Source organism: Chaetura pelagica, unplaced genomic scaffold, assembly GCF_000747805.2.
Source record: "Chaetura pelagica isolate M959 unplaced genomic scaffold, ChaPel_1.0 scaffold69, whole genome shotgun sequence".
NCBI classification, from domain to species: domain Eukaryota; kingdom Metazoa; phylum Chordata; class Aves; order Apodiformes; family Apodidae; genus Chaetura; species Chaetura pelagica.
The window spans coordinates 10,462,100-10,479,915 of record NW_009970724.1 but is presented as its reverse complement, the minus strand read 5'-3'; the positions used below and the strand labels follow the sequence as shown (position 1 = coordinate 10,479,915).

The following is a 17,816-nucleotide window of genomic DNA, read 5'->3' as shown; positions in this document are numbered from 1 at the left end:
TCCACAACTCAAATGAGAAGTCATGAATCTTTCTTTTATAAGATTTCAAAGTGATATATGGAAATTTAGTCAGTTTATTCCCATGAATTTAAGTGTGAGAAGTTGTGACTAACAACTGCAGACCTAGGAGATTGGCCATTGCTAGTTGTAGTTTATAGAATGAATTAAAATTTGTATTGAAATTTTCCCTTTTTGTTGTTTTAGTCTTATTGCATTGGACAAGAGCAGTTGGCAGCCAACCTGTCTGCAGGGTAGTGTTTGAACTTGGTGTTACTGCATATATTTCAGATTGACTTTGGATTTGTAATGATAAAGGAATAGGTCTTTAGGTCTGTAGGCTGCTTCTTTTGCTTTGCACTTGAACCCTTGGCCTCAACTACAGCCTCAGGCAGAGCTAGCAGGTAAAGCTGACAAATAATTTCTTATTCCCTAGAGTGCTTATGTTGGGCCTGTGATCATCTTTTCTGCAAGGTTCTTGATCCTGGCATCTGCTGTATTGTCTTTGCTATTTGCTCTGTTTGTAAGTCACTGGGAGAAGACATCAAGGTCACAGTGCTTGCAACGTGGTGGCATTCTGCTCAGTCCCACTCCTTGATCCAGTCTTTAGGTGTAGGTCTTGCCTCTCCTCTGTCTTGAAGTGCCTGTTTGGCAGCTGTTCAATGGGAAGCTGGTGGAGGCATGACAGGCCACTCCTTGATAGGCTTTTGGGAGTGTTCAGGAGGAAAAGGAGTAGCAGAGCCACCATACAAATCAGTGGTGTTGCCTTTTTTTTTTGTTAGGATATTGAAAAATTAAAGGATTCCTTTGTCTGCTTTTAAGGGGCAGTGTTAGGAAAGTGGAATTTCTTTTCAGTATCTGGTGCAGCAAGTAAAAGTATCCCTTGAAACTAGTACAGTATAAATCACGGGTTTCCTCTGTTGAGTGTATTAGCTCATTTCAAGCTGAACAGTAAAATATCATTATAATTTGATCCAGGGATTTATCTGAAGATCTCTAGATAATTATTTTCAGTCAGTTCTTTGTTATAATTCAGTTGCTCAACATGGCAACCTGTGTAGACTAAATCAGCTTTAATTAGTATTTGAGTTTATCTCCCAGTCCTGGTGTGTTGAAGGATACTTCTTTACTTCTCCAGTTGTTTAGAATTATGAGCTCTAGGGAGCTCATAGTGGGAAACTTAATAGTAAGGTCCAGCATTTTTCTTCCTTTTGCTAACCCAGTTCCCTGACTTTGAAAGCCAGGTTTTTTTCTGTGATCATCAATAATTACTGCAAGCTTATGGAGAAAGCTAGAGACTTATGGAGAACCTGTTTTTAGACTACCATCTACTAAAATCAACTACTTTTTTTTCAGTTTTTTGAGTATTTCTTTTCTTGTAGGTAAGATAAATATTGAAAGCTGTGCAATCCTTAGATTGAACATCTCTAACATTTGTATTACTGAAATAGTTCAATATTCTTTCTTTAATGTTAGCACATTACAAAATCAAAACAACACATGAGATAATTTATATTTGGAGCACTGCCTGCGATAGGTGCCTGTACAGCAATTCCTTCCTCTTTCTGCTTGTTGCTTCATGACTCATTATCCTCTACCCACTAACGGACTGGTCTGTCTCTTTGTCAGTCCCCCAGACCATCTGCTTCAGGGACGACCAAAACAGCCAGCACAGAGGGGATCTTCCTACCTACATCCCAGAGCCCCAGGCTGATGAAACCAGCTAGGAAAATTAGCCTCCCTCCTGGCTGATGCACCCAGCAGAATGATTAGCTCCACTCTAACTAAAATGAGACTCTGGGACTAGTTACGTGTGTGTTTGTGTGCATAGATGTTTGTGTGAGTGAGCCTAAAGGTAGCTGGAATATGACAACTAGGAAGATTTTACAACATAGTCCAAGAGACCACTTTGTTCTGCACTTGACATATCATTCCTGTTCTTCTCTTTTTATTTGCACTAGATTTAGGACATACTTCATATGAATCAGATTTGCAACATGAAACTTTTGAAAATTTTCCCAGTACAAGCTAAGTGCCAACACTATGATTATTCCTTATGTTATGGCCTGAGACAGTCATGCCAGAAATCTCATAGGTAGCTTGGTGTTTGATTGTGATAATGATGATTCTTTTTCAAATATGTATCTTCAAAACCACTTCAGTTAAGTTTTGCTTTCAATTTATGATGTTCTCTGAAGACTTCACTTCCAGCATCTTGAATACTAAAGGTCAAATGTTTGCTTTTTTCTGAAAATATAGTAAATATTGGTATATAGAATGCTCAGATAACATCCAGCTCCTTACATGACTCTCTGCCAGTGTCTACTTGCTGGTATCACCCTTATATAATTTTGTGCTAAAATCTTATTTCATGAGAAATTAAAAAACAACAGGAGAAGTTCTGCAAGGAGAAGATTCACCACTAATCTGATGTTGCAGGAGAATGTGCAGATTCCAAAATTAACTCTACTATATCAATCCTTGACCTTACATACAACATCTCAGCTGTTGGTCTTGCTGCTGACTATTTCAAAAGATTTATTTAATTAGATTCCTCCTATCCCGATCTAGGTACTTGAAAGGAACAGAGATAGACTTGTTCAGTAAACATCTTTAGCCATGTAAAAACTTATACCGTCATTCTCACTAATGCTTTAAATCACTGAGCTATTTTCCTTTGTTGCTCTTGCATTTAATATTTATGAAAAGTAAGAGAAGAAAAATCCTGTCATCTTTTCAAGATGTTTATTCTTTGTCATAGTACTGACTGTGTTGGTTTATAGCTTTCCTTCCAGAGTCAAGGAGAAAATAACTGCTTAATTATATTTTATTTTTAGTGCAAATCAGATCTTTGACTGAATTTACTTGTGTTAATATATTGTACTGGAGCTGCAGGAGGTAATGTTTAAAAACTGACATCTGTGAATCCTGCCTTGGAAGAGTCTACGTTCACTATATAGAGTTTTGCAGATGTACAGACTACTTGCTATACTGTTTCAGAAAAAGTTTTCCCTGTTTCTATTGACTCTTTAATAATATTTTAACATAAGAAAAAATAGAAATGGTACCTGTGCTGGCAGAAGCCTCAGGTTGTTGTGAATAATGGACTAGGCGTGACAATCTTGCCTGCATATATAAGGACTCAGCAAATGGAGGTCTTTAATACTCATATGAATCACAGCATGAATCTGCAGTTGTTTCTGCTTGCTCAGTGCTTTGTCTGAGTAGAGATTTGAAGGACATGCTTCATTGTAAAAAGATTCTAATAATTTTCAGCAGAGTACTCTTCAGGTTAGCTTTGTAAAAAAAATGCAGAAGCTTGGCTGAAGTACTGCAGAATCAAGTATTTGAATTCTAATATGTTTTAACTTAAAATTTGAGATAATCTTGGGTGATGACCAGGTACTCTATAGATAACTGAGATATGTCACCATAACCTGCCTTAAACAAGCTACACTTTTTTTAGTTTATTTTTCCTTCTTGATAGTCATTTTGATTTAATATGCCATAATGTAGAATTAAGTGCAGGATAACTTTCTGCCAACTTCCCTGTGTCAACCTCACCTAAGCTGTATTTGAAATCCGGTAATCTTGCTGCATATTCAGAGTATTTTCCCTAGCACCAGATGTTGTGTGGATGTGGATAATAGTGGTAATATCCAGAAGTACAATGAGATTCACTAAAATAGAGGGTTGCTGAGTAACTCAGCATGCAGTGCTCTGTGTGTAGCTTGAGGAAAACCAGCGGGGCTAAAATTTAGTCTGGAAATTAAAGTTGCGGTTGTTTTATCAGCATTACACATGGTAAGACTAACCTGCAAAAATAGAAGAAGCTAAGATAAAAGGACAGTCAGCAAAGAGAGAAATGCTACGTGTGAAATGGTCTAGGAAGGACAGGAGAAATGTGGCTTAGAGATACACCCCAATACAAACCTTTGCTCTGTTTGCATTAGTTGAAAGCTTGCCACTGATTTGCTGTTCATTATGTGAAGTACACTGAAGATGCACATGTTGCAGTATTCTGCTGTGATTTTAAGCGTAAGCTTTAATTCATCCTCTAAGTTATGGATGTTTCTCTAGTGTTTTGAACAAAATTACTGTCAGATGTTGCTCTTTTCAGACAAACTCTGGCCACTACTTCCTTCACTTAATTTATTCTAACTGTAACCGTGCTTCCTAAACTTCTTGACTGAATTATTTTCATAATAACTGATTACCCAGTAAATTCACCCAAAGTTTTAGGCAGTATAAAAACAAACAACAGCAACAACAGCAAAAAACAAACCAAATTAAAAAACCCAACAACGAAGGGACTGCCCATTTGTTGGCCAAAAAGGTACCGGTTCTTCAGTGCAAATGCACCTGTTTCTTTTGCCGTTCAAAGCAATTGCATTACACACTTGGAGTTTCTAGTGAAACTCCATAGAAGACATTTGCATTCTTCAATCTAAAAATTCTCTCTAAATGTGAGAGGTTCAGGGCTTTGAGTGGTTTAATTGCAGAAATGTCTTTTGCAGAAAGTTGGTTTTTTTTTTCAATAATCTTGTTGGTTGAAGTATAATTTTTCAAGCGCTCTTAATGCCAAGATTCAAGAGACTGGAAATTCAAATATTTGATATTAATATCTTTCACTGGCCCATCAGAGCTTGGAAAGTGCTGTCTTCAACCTAGTAGTCAGTAATGCACCCTTAGGGCAGAAGAGCTGCTCTGTCATCAGGCAGTGCTTTTAATTCAGTAGTATTGTACAGGGAGAGTTATACTGCGAGCAGGGCAGATTGATGCATAAAAGTTTCCACATTTGGATTGGTTTGTTTGCTGGGAGGATTGGTACAGAACATCTTCAGTCACCATCTGTGAAGTACAGGGATGTGTTGGTTCAGCACTGACTGAAACTTTTACACATTATTTATGAAAGCAGATGCTGGCATGTAGTTCAGTTTTCACTGCTTTTTGACAAATCTCTAGTTGATCACATGGAGAAATTGTATATGAGGAAGAAATTATCTGCTAATAAAAGTCAGGACTTGATGTAGTTCCTTTCAGAGTAAAGATCTTTTTCTATTATTGTCAACACTGTGCAGTGGAAAATCAGTCTATTTACCTCTCTGCATAAATGAATTGAAATATTTGGAAAAATAGGATGGAATTGTATTTGCTTGCTCTTTTGGGGGCTCTTCAAGTTCACATGAAATGTACTTTTGCTGTATGATCTTTCTTTTTCTATATTCCTAGGAAAAGGGTGTTATGACTTTATCTAGCATTCTACTTTATTGTTTCTTTACAAAAAAATAATCTGAATATACAGTCTGTTCAAATGAAATGTAAAGTTTTTATTCACCAGTTAGTGGGCAATATCCATCAGTCTTATACTTTATTCCTATCTAATTTTCAGATGTATATCACCAACACAGTAAAAGCCAGAGGAACAAGACTTGCAAAACCTGTTCTGTGTTTGGGCTTAATGTGCTTGGCTTTTCTTACTGGAATCAACAGAGTAGCAGAGTATCGAAATCACTGGTCAGATGTAATAGCAGGATTTATAATAGGAATATCTATAGCAGTATTTTTGGTAAGTGTGTATCTTTGTCACTTCTGCTTGAAACAAAACAACACTGTATAACTTTATATCTCTTAAAAAAATTTGGGGGGCCTTGACTTTTCAAACAACTAAATGACAAAATAGATTTGTAATTTTTGTTTTAATTAATTACTAGCTTCCTTAGTTGTATTTACATGCACTCAGAAATGTGAAGTCAAGACAGGATGGATCAAATTATCTCTGTTGACTTCCTTATATACCAGACTCCAGCATTTCAACTGATAATTTTTGGCATCAAACTCCACTTTCCTAAGGTGCATTCCCTTTAGACTAGTCATGATCTAATGTATAAAGAATTAAATTCAGTATATCAATACATATACTGATCAGAAAATCAGTAGCATTTCTTTTTTTTTTGTTTTAAAGTAATCCCGTTGAATTTCTTACATGCTTATTCAGGTTTACACTGAAATTTTGTTATTCTGTGTAAAAAAATCTTTGTTTAGCCTTTCCCTTTTCTGGAATTGTGTTTCAAAATCAGATGTTAGTCATGTGGCACAATGACTAGTGTCTGTGTCAGTTGTCATTAATCCATTCATCACTGATATCTTTAGTGCCAGACTATGGCATAGAATAGTCCCTGCTGAAAACTGCCTGAAAGTTTGTTTGCTTGGCAGCTTATAATAACATTCAATACACCTTTCAATTTTTATCCCATGAAAACACTTTTTAGTTTGATTCTTGGTTATCAAGATCTGTGATGGGTGTTTTCTCTGAGAAAAGTGAAGGTAACGTTAAGTCTCCTTTAGAATATGCTTCCAAATGTTCCACACAAAGTGTCCAGGAGTTATTTTTGCTTGTTCATTTTGAAGAAGTTTATGCCTCTAAAGTTATTAAAGAAAACAGAATAAAAATCTGTCCTGGCATTTTTTTCTCATATTTTGTCATGTGTATTGCATGAACTCCTTCGAGTAGCATGACATCAAATCGAGTTGTGTTTTGAACAAGACACAGTAGGCAAACATTGCTGCTGAGCTGAGTGTCTGAATTAGTAGAAACACTAAAAAACTGGTATATATCACATTCCTAAATCCCTGTGTGAGGGTCACGGCTGCCCTGAGCAGGTTTAGAGTTTAGTTTAAACTTGGGGATGATCCTTTTCTCCTTATTCTCCCTTTCTCTGTCCATTTGAGAAAGTTTGCTGCTCAAAACGTAGATGGTCCTTCATAGGACTTAAAGGTTATTGCCATATTCTGCTGTACATGCTCTTGATACCTATTCACGACATTGCTAATAATTGGTATTGTGTTAATTAGCTTTAGTAATGGATTTGCTTTTAGTTGAGAGGGTTTTTTGGTTCTCTGCTGATGATGTGTCACAGTAAATTGGTTTAAAGTCTTTTGCTTGAAACATTAATTAAGGACTTTCTGTAGAACATCAACTTCACATTCTGTATTTCTGCTGTAAGCTGTGACTAAAACTGGTGTCAATTCTGCCTTACTATGGATGTCAGGATCAAAAAAACCCAAAAATTTATTCCTTAGTAATTATGTTTATCTTGTAATCCCTTCTAGGTTGTTTGTGTGGTAAATAACTTCAGAGGACGTCAGCCAGAACATGAACATTCGCATATGGATAATTTGGCCCAGATGCCCGTGATCAGCATACCCAGAGTAGAAAGCCCTTTAGAAAAGGTAATGTCTAAGTTTTTAAAAACCAATGAAATAAACATGTAGCTTTCTGGGAAGGTAGTTCCCAAACTATCTTGACAAGAGTGCCAAGGTAATGAGATTTAAAGTAAGGAGAAATGACAGAGAAGGAGAGAGAAGGGAAGAATTAATTCAGAGACAATCCTTGGGAGACTCTTTGTGTCAGCTCCAAGAACAGTCATTATGTATCAGTCCAGTTTACTGCTGTAGGCTTTGCTAAGTCCATGGGGTAAGGCTGTGTAGATATGAGGCCTCTTTCCTTGTGTTGCTCAAGTAAGTTTGATTAACTCTTTGGCTGAGATTCCACTGAGCTTGAAGTGCTTAGAAAGACAAAATGTAACCCCTGGGCCCAAGGGGTTATGCAATTCAGATACAATTGGCATTTGTCCTGTTTCTTCAGGGTATGTTCTCAGGCTAGTGTAGAGCATGGGTTACAGTCCCTCTGGGCCATCTCCAGGGCTTTTATCAACAGGCACCTGCAAGTCTCAGGACAAAGCACCCACTTGGGAACACTGAGGATATGATGGCTCTGCTAGCAGGGCAAACAACGTAATGAACATGATAATAATAGAGAAACATGGGTAATTGCACAAAAGCTATGATCTCTTGCCAAAGCAAATGGGATTTTGGACTAGGACATGCTAGTGATAGTCCCCTGGTATGACAACTTTTTGCATGAGTAAATATCACAATGTGTTTCAATTTTTTTTTTCATTTCCTGGGCTAAAATTTTACATTTTTTAAGATGACGTACTGTGTCATGCTTAGGTAGGTGTGTCTAAAAAATTTAATGAGCAAACAAGCTCTTAAATAGATAGCATAACCAAATGCAGAAAACGTTCCAGACATTTTTACTCAGGGAAGGTGTGAACTACTAATTCAAAGTTTGAAAGCAATTCTACTGTTTCTAATTACTTTATCACCAATTATATGTTAAAGTCTCTTGTTTTATGCCCATGTTCGAAGATAATAAACAATTCTGCGCTGGGTAAGGCACCAAAAGTATGTTTCTATGGCATTCTTTTAAATGCAAATTACTGCTGATATTTTTTCATATTAAACATAAGAATAAATGTTTTTAAACATTTAAACTGGAACTGGCTGTTCCAGTTCCATATTCTGAATGCATATAGGTTTACATGTGGCTTATTTTAAATCTGTTTTTCCATATTCTCAGTTTGCATGCTCCTGTTCTAGCATTAAAGTCAGCTTACTGTCAGAAGTTAGCTACTAAGAGTAGCACAATTCCTGACTTACTGAAGTTATGAGCTAAGGCAGTGCTAGCATGAAGCAATGCAACTCTGTTGTTGGTATTTAAAAATGATAACTACAGGGGTATCTGGAGAAAGCAATTCAAAGATGCTGTCTGAAAGAATGACTTAATTAGAAATGCATACCAGATGGGGCCTCACTCATTGCAATTTTGTTATAAATTTACCTGTAAATGAACAAGCACATGGTGCATCACACAGACCTGGAAGCACCTTATTTTTGTGCTTTCAGATCCGCTACTTGCTATTCCATGCTTTTTCCTGCTGGAGAATGAGTGTTCTTGACATGCTTGGCATGCTGTCTGTGCTGCCACTGTCTGAGTTCTGGTGGAGGTCAAGAGCTACATTTGAAGTGCACTTAGATAGGAATATGTGAATTTGTAATATTCTGAATTGACCTGCTGCTGGTTAATGACAATGGTAGATTACTGTTTGCATGACACTCCTGTTTAACTATGTTGCATGCAGATGATGAAGCTGTTCTGCACGGGTACCCCTTATCATCCTCTCAAATAAGCTATAGTTGCAGAGTGTCTCCTTGAAGAATCCTTGCCAGAGCTGGCTCAGCAATGCAGACTTATTGCTTTCACCTTAACAACATTCATCCTCAGAATTAATGAAAAGAATGAAAGCCAAGAAACCTCATCACTCACCCATCTGCTCCATTTTCTATCCTGGCTCTGACCTCCTTCATTTCTTACAAGATGATTTGTGTTTCAGTTAGTTGACACCCTCCTGCAGGGAGGAGGCTCTCTTCCTACCACAGTCTCCTGTCCTTCTGCCAGAATTACTGGGAAATTGGGATACTCTAGGTGGTACCTGGAAGAGTTTAAAGTTCAGCTTCATCCAGTGCAGTCATAAACTATTTTTTCTGTTTCAGGGGAGACTGACATTATTTCATACTGAAGTCACCTGAAATTGGCTAGGGTGTCAGAGGGCTAGCACACATCTTGTAGTAGCTGCTGACTCTCATAGTCCTCGCTTTGAAATAATAAAATACAAAGGGAACATGGAGCATTTTAGGACTAATTGACAGTAGACAGAATACTGATGTAAGAGGTTTTAGAAGGAAGTGTTGGGTTAGCAGAGGCACTATGGTTCATCTCGTGTGGGATGAGATTGCTCATCAGTGCTTTCTGTAGCTGTTCAATATTACTTCTTTGCATGCTGGGTTCTCTGCAGTGCTGTGTTGACAGCTAAGCTGCATTTACTCCCAAAGTCTCTGCTTCACCTTCCTTCACGGTGCTACTTCTGTCAGCCCAAACCATTCCTTGTTACAGTGAAGCTACTTACAGTTTGCCCATTGGACTGGCTTTCCAGCATGACTATGAACCGGAAGCAGATAGTTTAGGGTCTCTCTCCTATCTCTCTCCCCCCCATCACACCTTCCACTTTGCATGTGCACACACTCTCTCTTTCTCTCTTTCTCTGACACAGCCATTTCTAATTTTGAATGATGGTAGGCGTTTGGAATTCCTCTCATTATATGTGGCACTCTTGTTGCTTGTCATACCAATTGCTAGTGACTATCAGGGTTAATTGTCTCAAAAATCTTGTTGGGCTTGACACTATAGCTCTTGTTCTATTGTGCAGGTGCCAAAGGCAATGGTGGTGATAAAACATTTTAGTGATAGTAAGTATAGATATTGCAATGCATCCTGATAGTATTTTAAGACTGAGGAAGTGTCAAGGTTTAAGCAGGACAGGAAGCTTCCCCTTTCTATTTTTAATGTATAGTGTTTTTTCTATTGACTCTATCTTGATAATTCATGAGACCTAGAATATTGTTTTAACATGTCAGAAAAGGGGTATTTTTAATTTAATTTAAATTCTCAGTGCTACTGCTTTTTCCTTGTTCTTAAGCATTTGGGTACTGAGAAGTCTTTCACTGGTACGTGCACTTGTGTGCACACAGCATCACTCAGGGTGTCCAGTCTGGTCCCTGGGGCTCTGCAAGGACATTCCTTATTGCTGATCTCACAGGTGAAAAGCAAAACACAGATGTTTTAGAGAGGGTTTGTGTCTATTTCTGTAACACTGAAATATTTTAGTTGAGGTGTATCCAAATACTGTTGTGCTTGATGCCCAAAAGTGTACACAGGTATTCATAACAGTGTTTTAGTACCTGTATTTGTATCACCAGGATGGCTTAACTAGAGTCCATGTGCTTAAATTAGCTTGTAGGCAGATTTTCAGATTTCTGATGTCATAATAGTTTTCTATTGTTATTACAGTATTTTAAAGTAGATACAATACAACCATGTTTCAGACATGGAAACACATCAGGAGGGGCAGCTCATAAAAGTCCATCAGCAATTTTGTTTCAATGTCAAGTATTTGAATTGACATTCATGTCCTATTCTTCTGTTAAAAATCTTCTGGAGGGTTGTTCATTGTTATCTTTTTGAGTGCAAACTGTGTTTACTACACCTAAAGTTTAAATAAAATAATACTTAAATGTAGGAAATGTAACCATATATTCAGTGACCTGCTCAAATATAAATGTTGTAGGTGTTACAGAATCAAGGTATAAGTAACAATCAAGAAGATCCTTTGCAACAGAACAGCCTGAAAGCACGCATCACTAGGTTCTTCTCCTGGGTATCAGGAATGGACTGTTTTGAACACCTTCAGTTAAGGCAATAAACGTGTGCAAGAGCACACATGAGTGTTGGTGTGTGGACTTGAAGAAAAAAGCAGATGCAGTGTGGTGGCAGCGTTCTGTGCAGGCCTGCAATGTTTTAAATGGGGAATTTTAATTGAACTCCTCCTTTTCTCTAAAAATGTGATTCACCCTGTAAAAGCATAAAATATATTTTGCTGACCAGGAGACTTGCATGTCAGCATTGTTATTACTGATGATAAATTATTTGCCTGAAGTACTACAGGAGTATTTTCATTTTCTTATAACAAATTCTACTCTGTGGAGGACTGCAGACAATTTTTCAAATTTCTGTTTTCAAAAATAGAAATATCTCTTTTAGAATTATGAATTTTTTTTGGAATAATTCTATTTCTAGCAGAACAAAAATATTCCAGGTAAAAAAATATTAAATATATGAAATGAATATGGCAGATGACAAAGTAATATTTTTTCCAATGCTTTAATTAATTTCTATTTATAAAAAAAATCTGTAATGTTAAAATCTTAATGTAAGACATACAGATATGGATCATTTACCCCCAGAAACCTGCACTCAAGGCTTAGCCTTTCACTTTTCTGTTAGTGTTGTTGGAGCATGGTTATGAAGCATGCTTTGTTCACATGGTGCTGACACCAAGCTGATACTGTCAGTTTAGAATGAATAATGCAAAAGCTGATGTGCCTGTCTCTGACACCACTGCTGTTGAGCAGACCCTTAGCATATTCTATTTTTTTTGAGTACTGTAGGGGAAATAATTTCCCATGGAGTTGGAGAAGCTGAGATCTTGTGCATGGTTTTTTGCTTGTCTGCTGCATCTGTGTGAACTTGTGCTGGCGGTGGTTAGTATCTCACACTGAACTTTGTCCCAGGAAATCTAAGCAGAACCCAAAGAGCATAGTAAGAGAGTTGAAATGTAGTTACTCAAAGAGGGATGCTGTGTGATTGTGTGGTTTTTGTTTTTTTCTATAAGGTCTTAGCAAGGCTTGCTGATTTGCCTCAAACGTTAACATATGAAAAAGCATAAATACTCAAGACAGTTGCATGGATTTGTATCAGTCATTCTTGCCATCAGCAAGTGATTAATTTTGGTCTAGTGATGCATCACCTGCTGAGTCCGTTAGAAATTAATTGACAAGTCTTCACTAGGGTCCAAATCAATAGCTCTGCAATCAGTAACTTAGCCATTTTTTCTGAGGTTTTATTGAGGAAGGGGGATTTTCTTCTGTGTTATGTTGCATGCTCTGCATGTCCTTCTGAGGATGGTGACCTGCTCAGTTCTCAGGCATGTGAACCACATTCTCCTTTCCAAACTGGTAGTTACCCAGTCCTGAATTAAAGCCACTTAATAGAGTGTTTGATTCTCTGCATCACAGACAGGACACGTGTGTGTCGCTTAGAGAAAGGAATAGCACTTAGCAGGACTTGGAAGTACTGATTTGAATAAATAATGAGGATTTTTTTCTTCTAATTCCTCATTTTTTAACCCTCCTACTTATCAACAAAGTGAATGAATTTCACAATGCTAGTTGACAGGTTAAAATGAGGTAAATACTGTGAAGAAGATATCATAATAGCCTTACAGCCACTTCAGCATTATTGAGGTTGCCCAATGTAATGTCTTTCCCAGACTGAAAGCAGAAGGTGGCCACCCAACTTAAATCACAGAATCACATAACTGTCAGATTTGGAAGGGATCTCTAGAGATCATCTAGTTCAGTTCCCCTGCTAAAGCACATCTGTGTCCCATAGAGCACATTACTCAGAGCTGCATCCAGGTGCGTTTTGAATATCTCCAGAGAAGGCAACTCCACAACCTCCCTGGGCAGCCTGTTCCAGAGCTCTGTCACCTTCACCATAAAGAAGTTTTCCTTCATGTTTCAGTGGAACTTCCTGTGTTCCAGCTTGTGCCCATTGTCCCTTGTCCACTACTGAGAAGAGTCTGGCTCCATCCTCCTTAGACCCTGTAGATATTTACAGACATTGATAAAGTCTCCTCTCAGTCTTCTTCAGGCTAAACAGTTCCAGCTCTCAACCTTTCTTCATAAGAGAGATGCTTCAGTCTCCCAGTCATCTTTGTTGCTTCTAAATGTTAATGTTTTGTTTTCTAGTTGAGAAATCTGATTTTGGTTCTCTTCTGCAGAATAAAAAAAATCTGGAATCAATTATATTTACTAATATTGTTTACTGAAAATCTTTTCACACCGAGTTGCACACCGATTCTTTTTTTCTAATACTTTTAAAAATCTGACTATGGTTTAATCATTGTTATTTCTTTAAAATATATTTGTTCTATTTTGGAAAAAATGTAAATTGCATATTATTTGATGCTGTTCTCTTATGGAAGCTGTCATAAAATACAGCTAGAATATTGCTAGAGCTAAGATGATACTATAGGGGAGGGGGAAGAGGGCTCCTCCTCCTGGACAAAGTACAGCTATGGCACAGTGAGAGAGGGAACAAAGCTTCCAGACTTGTTTGGAGGGTGGGGAATAAGAGACAGCTCACCTGAGCTTCCACTCAGATACTTCTGAATTTCCTTCTGTAATGTCAAAATCAAAGATGCCTGCCTACCTTCCCCCACACAGGCTGATACATAAATATCCAGACAGTTTAAAGATGTACTGGGAAATATAAACTTGTGTGGTGGCAACTGCTGGTCTCCAGCACTTTCTGTGGTGTGTGATATGGGATTTTCTGAAGGACTTAGAACAGCATCACTTAAGCAGAAAAAGGGAGAGGTATCCCACTCTCTGTGAGTTATCTACATCCCCTCTCCTCTTCAGCTTACGTCTCCTCTCTTCTAACTTTGGCGGGCTCCAGAAGGAAAGATGATGAGAGAAATCTGCAGTGCTTTGCAAACTGTTATTTATCTTTGTGTATTTTTGCACTGGGGAACAAAGATGGCTTAATATCAACATACACTTCATTTTACACGTTGAAAGTTTTATAAGAAATTGTGGCAGTCAAGGCTGCTGTGTGCCTAAAGAGAACATACAGTTCCTTTGGATAGTACACATCACTGTGCACTTGTCTTCACCTACCAGTTCTTTGCAGAGGCACCTGCTTAGGTTAGAGCATAAAGGAAGTAGCTGCATGCAATTTTGCTGTACCATTTCGCTACTTGATTCTGTGCCATTGAGCTCATGGGGAGCAATTAATCTTTAAAAATATGCAACATTAAAATTGTATTTACACTGAAGTAGAATATTGCAGTATCTCAGAAACTGTAATTTTAATTTCTAGAAATTTTGCTTTAAATTATTGATAAGGCAGCAGTAGAAGTACAGCTAACCCAATTATTCACATTCTTACATAGTTTTAAAAGCCTCATCTAAAACTAAAATGTTGTAGAGCCCTTGCACCCTGATTAGAATGTACTTACATATCCAGTCTTTCAGCTGTTAACAAAGAATTGCTATGGGAGTGAGGGAGAGCACTGCAGTGAAAACCAGTTTTATTTACATCACCCTGCAGACATCTCCAAGCATAAGGCTGTGCCTCAAGCACAAGAGGCAAAAATTTTCACACTGGTGACTGATGTCTATCTGTGTGGTTTCTGGGTTTTTATCTGTTTGTTTTTCCTTTAACTCGTAGAACCACATCACGGCCTTTGCAGAAGTCACATGATGTTGATGCTGATGTATATTCACTCCATTGGACTTCATCTCTTTTCACAGCCCACACACGATAATTGCAGTGTATCAAAAATATGAAATTTTTAGAAGTCCTATTTATGACTTGATTTTTACATCATTAAAATGACACCAACATTTTGAAGAATTCTTAAATATTAGAATATTACTTTCTAGAAACAAATATTAACTGTTTACTTTTTGATGGAATGGGACAAACTGAGCACTAATTGCATTTACCTGACAATACCCTCTATTTTGGCTTCTCCTCGTTTGTAATGGTTCATGTAACTATTCCAACAGTACTTCTTATTTTGATTTTACTTTGTTTTTTTCAAGTATGTTTTTTAAGTTTGCATTGAAGTCTTTTATATGAAATTTTTAGAAGTCCTATTTATGACTTGATTTTTACATCATTAAAATGACACCAACATTTTGAAGAATTCTTAAATATTAGAATATTACTTTCTAGAAACAAATATTAACTGTTTACTTTTTGATGGAATGGGACAAACTGAGCACTAATTGCATTTACCTGACAATACCCTCTATTTTGGCTTCTCCTCGTTTGTAATGGTTCATGTAACTATTCCAACAGTACTTCTTATTTTGATTTTACTTTGTTTTTTTTAAATCTACATTTTTAATTCAGCATGAACTTGTTTCCATTTGAGGCAATTTCAGTGTATAAGAACTAGACAAATATGTTCTGTATGAAAATGCTGTTTGCACATTGTATTTTGCTGTACTCCATGTAAGATATATCATTCAAACAGTATGTTATATGTAAGACTGGTGCTTCTGCTTTTGAAGAGGAAAAAAATGCCAATTTTTACTGTAATAAGTATTGTATCATAATTAAAAGTTTATTTATTTGGGTATTTTTCCTGACATAATTGTAGTTGAACTGTTGTTTTGTAGTTCTTGAATGTCTTGGATTATATATATATGTATCTAGGTTAAAAGATATGAAAATAATGTAGAAAGTTTGATCATCTATATATTCTTTATTACTAATGCTATCCCATGAAATGTTAAGGGCTCCGTTCTTAGCTGAGCATATCTGATGGAAGCCATGCTGTTAATGAATTGTGAATTATTCAAGGAAGCCTGCATCTTCTCATATTTATTGTACACCCTGATATTATGCTGGGAGAATGGGTGCTAAGATGGTAAGAGCTTCACTGGCTTAGTGAGAAAAGTGCATGTGAGTTTTTACACTCAATTTTCATGTTGGAGCACTCATGGAAATGGCTTCATAAATTTTTTTTCAGCCTAAGTGAGCAGAACAGGCTGACTTTCTCTCTACAAATCTTTTTATCTCTTAGTGTTTCAGGGCCATATTCTTGGAAAAAAAACAACTTCCTGTCAATCTGTGAAGTGTTGACAAATTGATTTTCTTCAACATCAAGCAATGTTATCTCTGTTATCGCTGTGAATAATCAAATTGAGCCTCCCCTTCAAAACACAGCTTTGCTGACTATTGATAGTGAAGTTGTCCTATAAAAGTTGAGCGCCAAATGGATATGAATATTATAGATGCTGAAGTTGATCTTAACATCTGACAAAGTTTTCCTCTAGCAATGACTGATTCAGTGGTAGCATGTAGACACATGGCGAATAGCTATGTTCAGTGCAGGCTTTTGAGCCTTCTAGGCCTTAAATTTTCCATAATTCAGAGTATTTCCTGTGCATTAGTCATTGTTAGAAGATGTTTGAAACATAAGGCTGTAGAATCGGGTTTATATTTTCTATGATGGATTTTGATGTGTTCCTACATAGTCATCCAGGTAGCACTGGCTTTTTACTTTTTATTTTAACCTTTGCTTCTGCTAAAATACAACTACCTAAATAGTGCTTGGTAAACAGGGCAAGGCCAAGTCAGTTTTGGGTGCAATAGAGTGTATCTCACAAAGTTGGGCTAAACTGACGATTAAGGAATAAAGAAATACATCAGTGTGGAGAAGAGTCCTGGAATAGAGCCCTTAACCCTTAGTAACAATGTTACTTAGATGATTGAAAATCCACCTTTATTAGACTATCAAGTCCAAAGTTTGTATCACCGTGTCAGGCACACTTACCCTCCTCTTGGTCTAGCTAATTAGGGTCCAAGGTACTAATGATTTCTCTGTGTGCAGATTTAAACTAAATCTTCACTTGTTTCTGCATGGTAGCAAACCTGCATTTTTTCTATCTGATTTATAAGATTACCAAGAGATTCTTTTACGTTAAAAGAGATTACTTTTTCAGTGTACTGTATATCATCAGCTTGTGACTGGTCTCTCTCTCTCTCTCTCTCAGGATCTTTCCCAGTCAAATATTTGGGTTAAATTTATCATTATTTCTGTGAACCAGCAGTGAGAAAACAAAAAGAGAGACACTCTGCTGTATAATGTATTTTTAAATAAAATAATTTTTCATTCATTTGTAGTGGATTTTTTTAGATAACTGCTTTAGATATATTTTGGTTGCTAGCCTACATATAATGAAATTATGCTTTAAAGTGAACTGTATTTGGTGGTATATTTTCACAATTAACCAGGAATCCCTACAGTTAATTACCTCCCTTTAGAGGTGGTGCTGGTGAAATTGAAAAGCAGGAGAGGAAGAGTATCACAGAAGAGCTGACAGCCTGTTGGTGAGGAACTCTCCACGGGACATGAACATGTGAAGCTCCAGACCCTACTTGGATTTTTAGAAGAGGCAAGAATTTACCTCTTCCACATCTGTACCTCTCCACAGCCTGGAGTTTGGGCCTTGGCTCTTCCATTCTGGACCTGGAAAAGCTTCAGTAGGAACAGTTTGTGAAAACAAAAGTAAGTTGGTATTTTCTCACTAAAATGGCTTTTTGGTGGTTGCTTTTAAAAAAATGCCTGTGAGTATTCTCATTCAGGGAATACTCTGGTGCAGAGTGGTTCCTAATAAAAACACTATGGTTGAACCATTTCAATGGTTTTGAATGCAGCTGGTTTTAGGATCCTTGTGGACCTTTTCTGTTTGTACTTCAGTGAAACAGTTCCAAT

The 17,816-nt window shown here is 37.1% G+C and overlaps 1 protein-coding gene across 1 annotated transcript in view; it reads left to right on the top strand.

Moving 5' to 3' along the window:
• The window catches only part of LOC104396873 (lipid phosphate phosphatase-related protein type 5), a 30,713-nt gene extending 15,743 nt beyond the window's left edge, over positions 1-14,970 (top strand). Inside the window, exons 4-6 of the mRNA XM_010006773.1 lie at positions 5,390-5,566; positions 7,111-7,230; positions 14,756-14,970. Of these exons, the coding sequence (XP_010005075.1) occupies positions 5,390-5,566; positions 7,111-7,230; positions 14,756-14,788 (330 nt within the window). The 3' untranslated portion in view covers positions 14,789-14,970. The remainder of the gene's footprint in view (positions 1-5,389; positions 5,567-7,110; positions 7,231-14,755) is intronic.
• Positions 14,971-17,816: the final 2,846 nt, after the last annotated feature.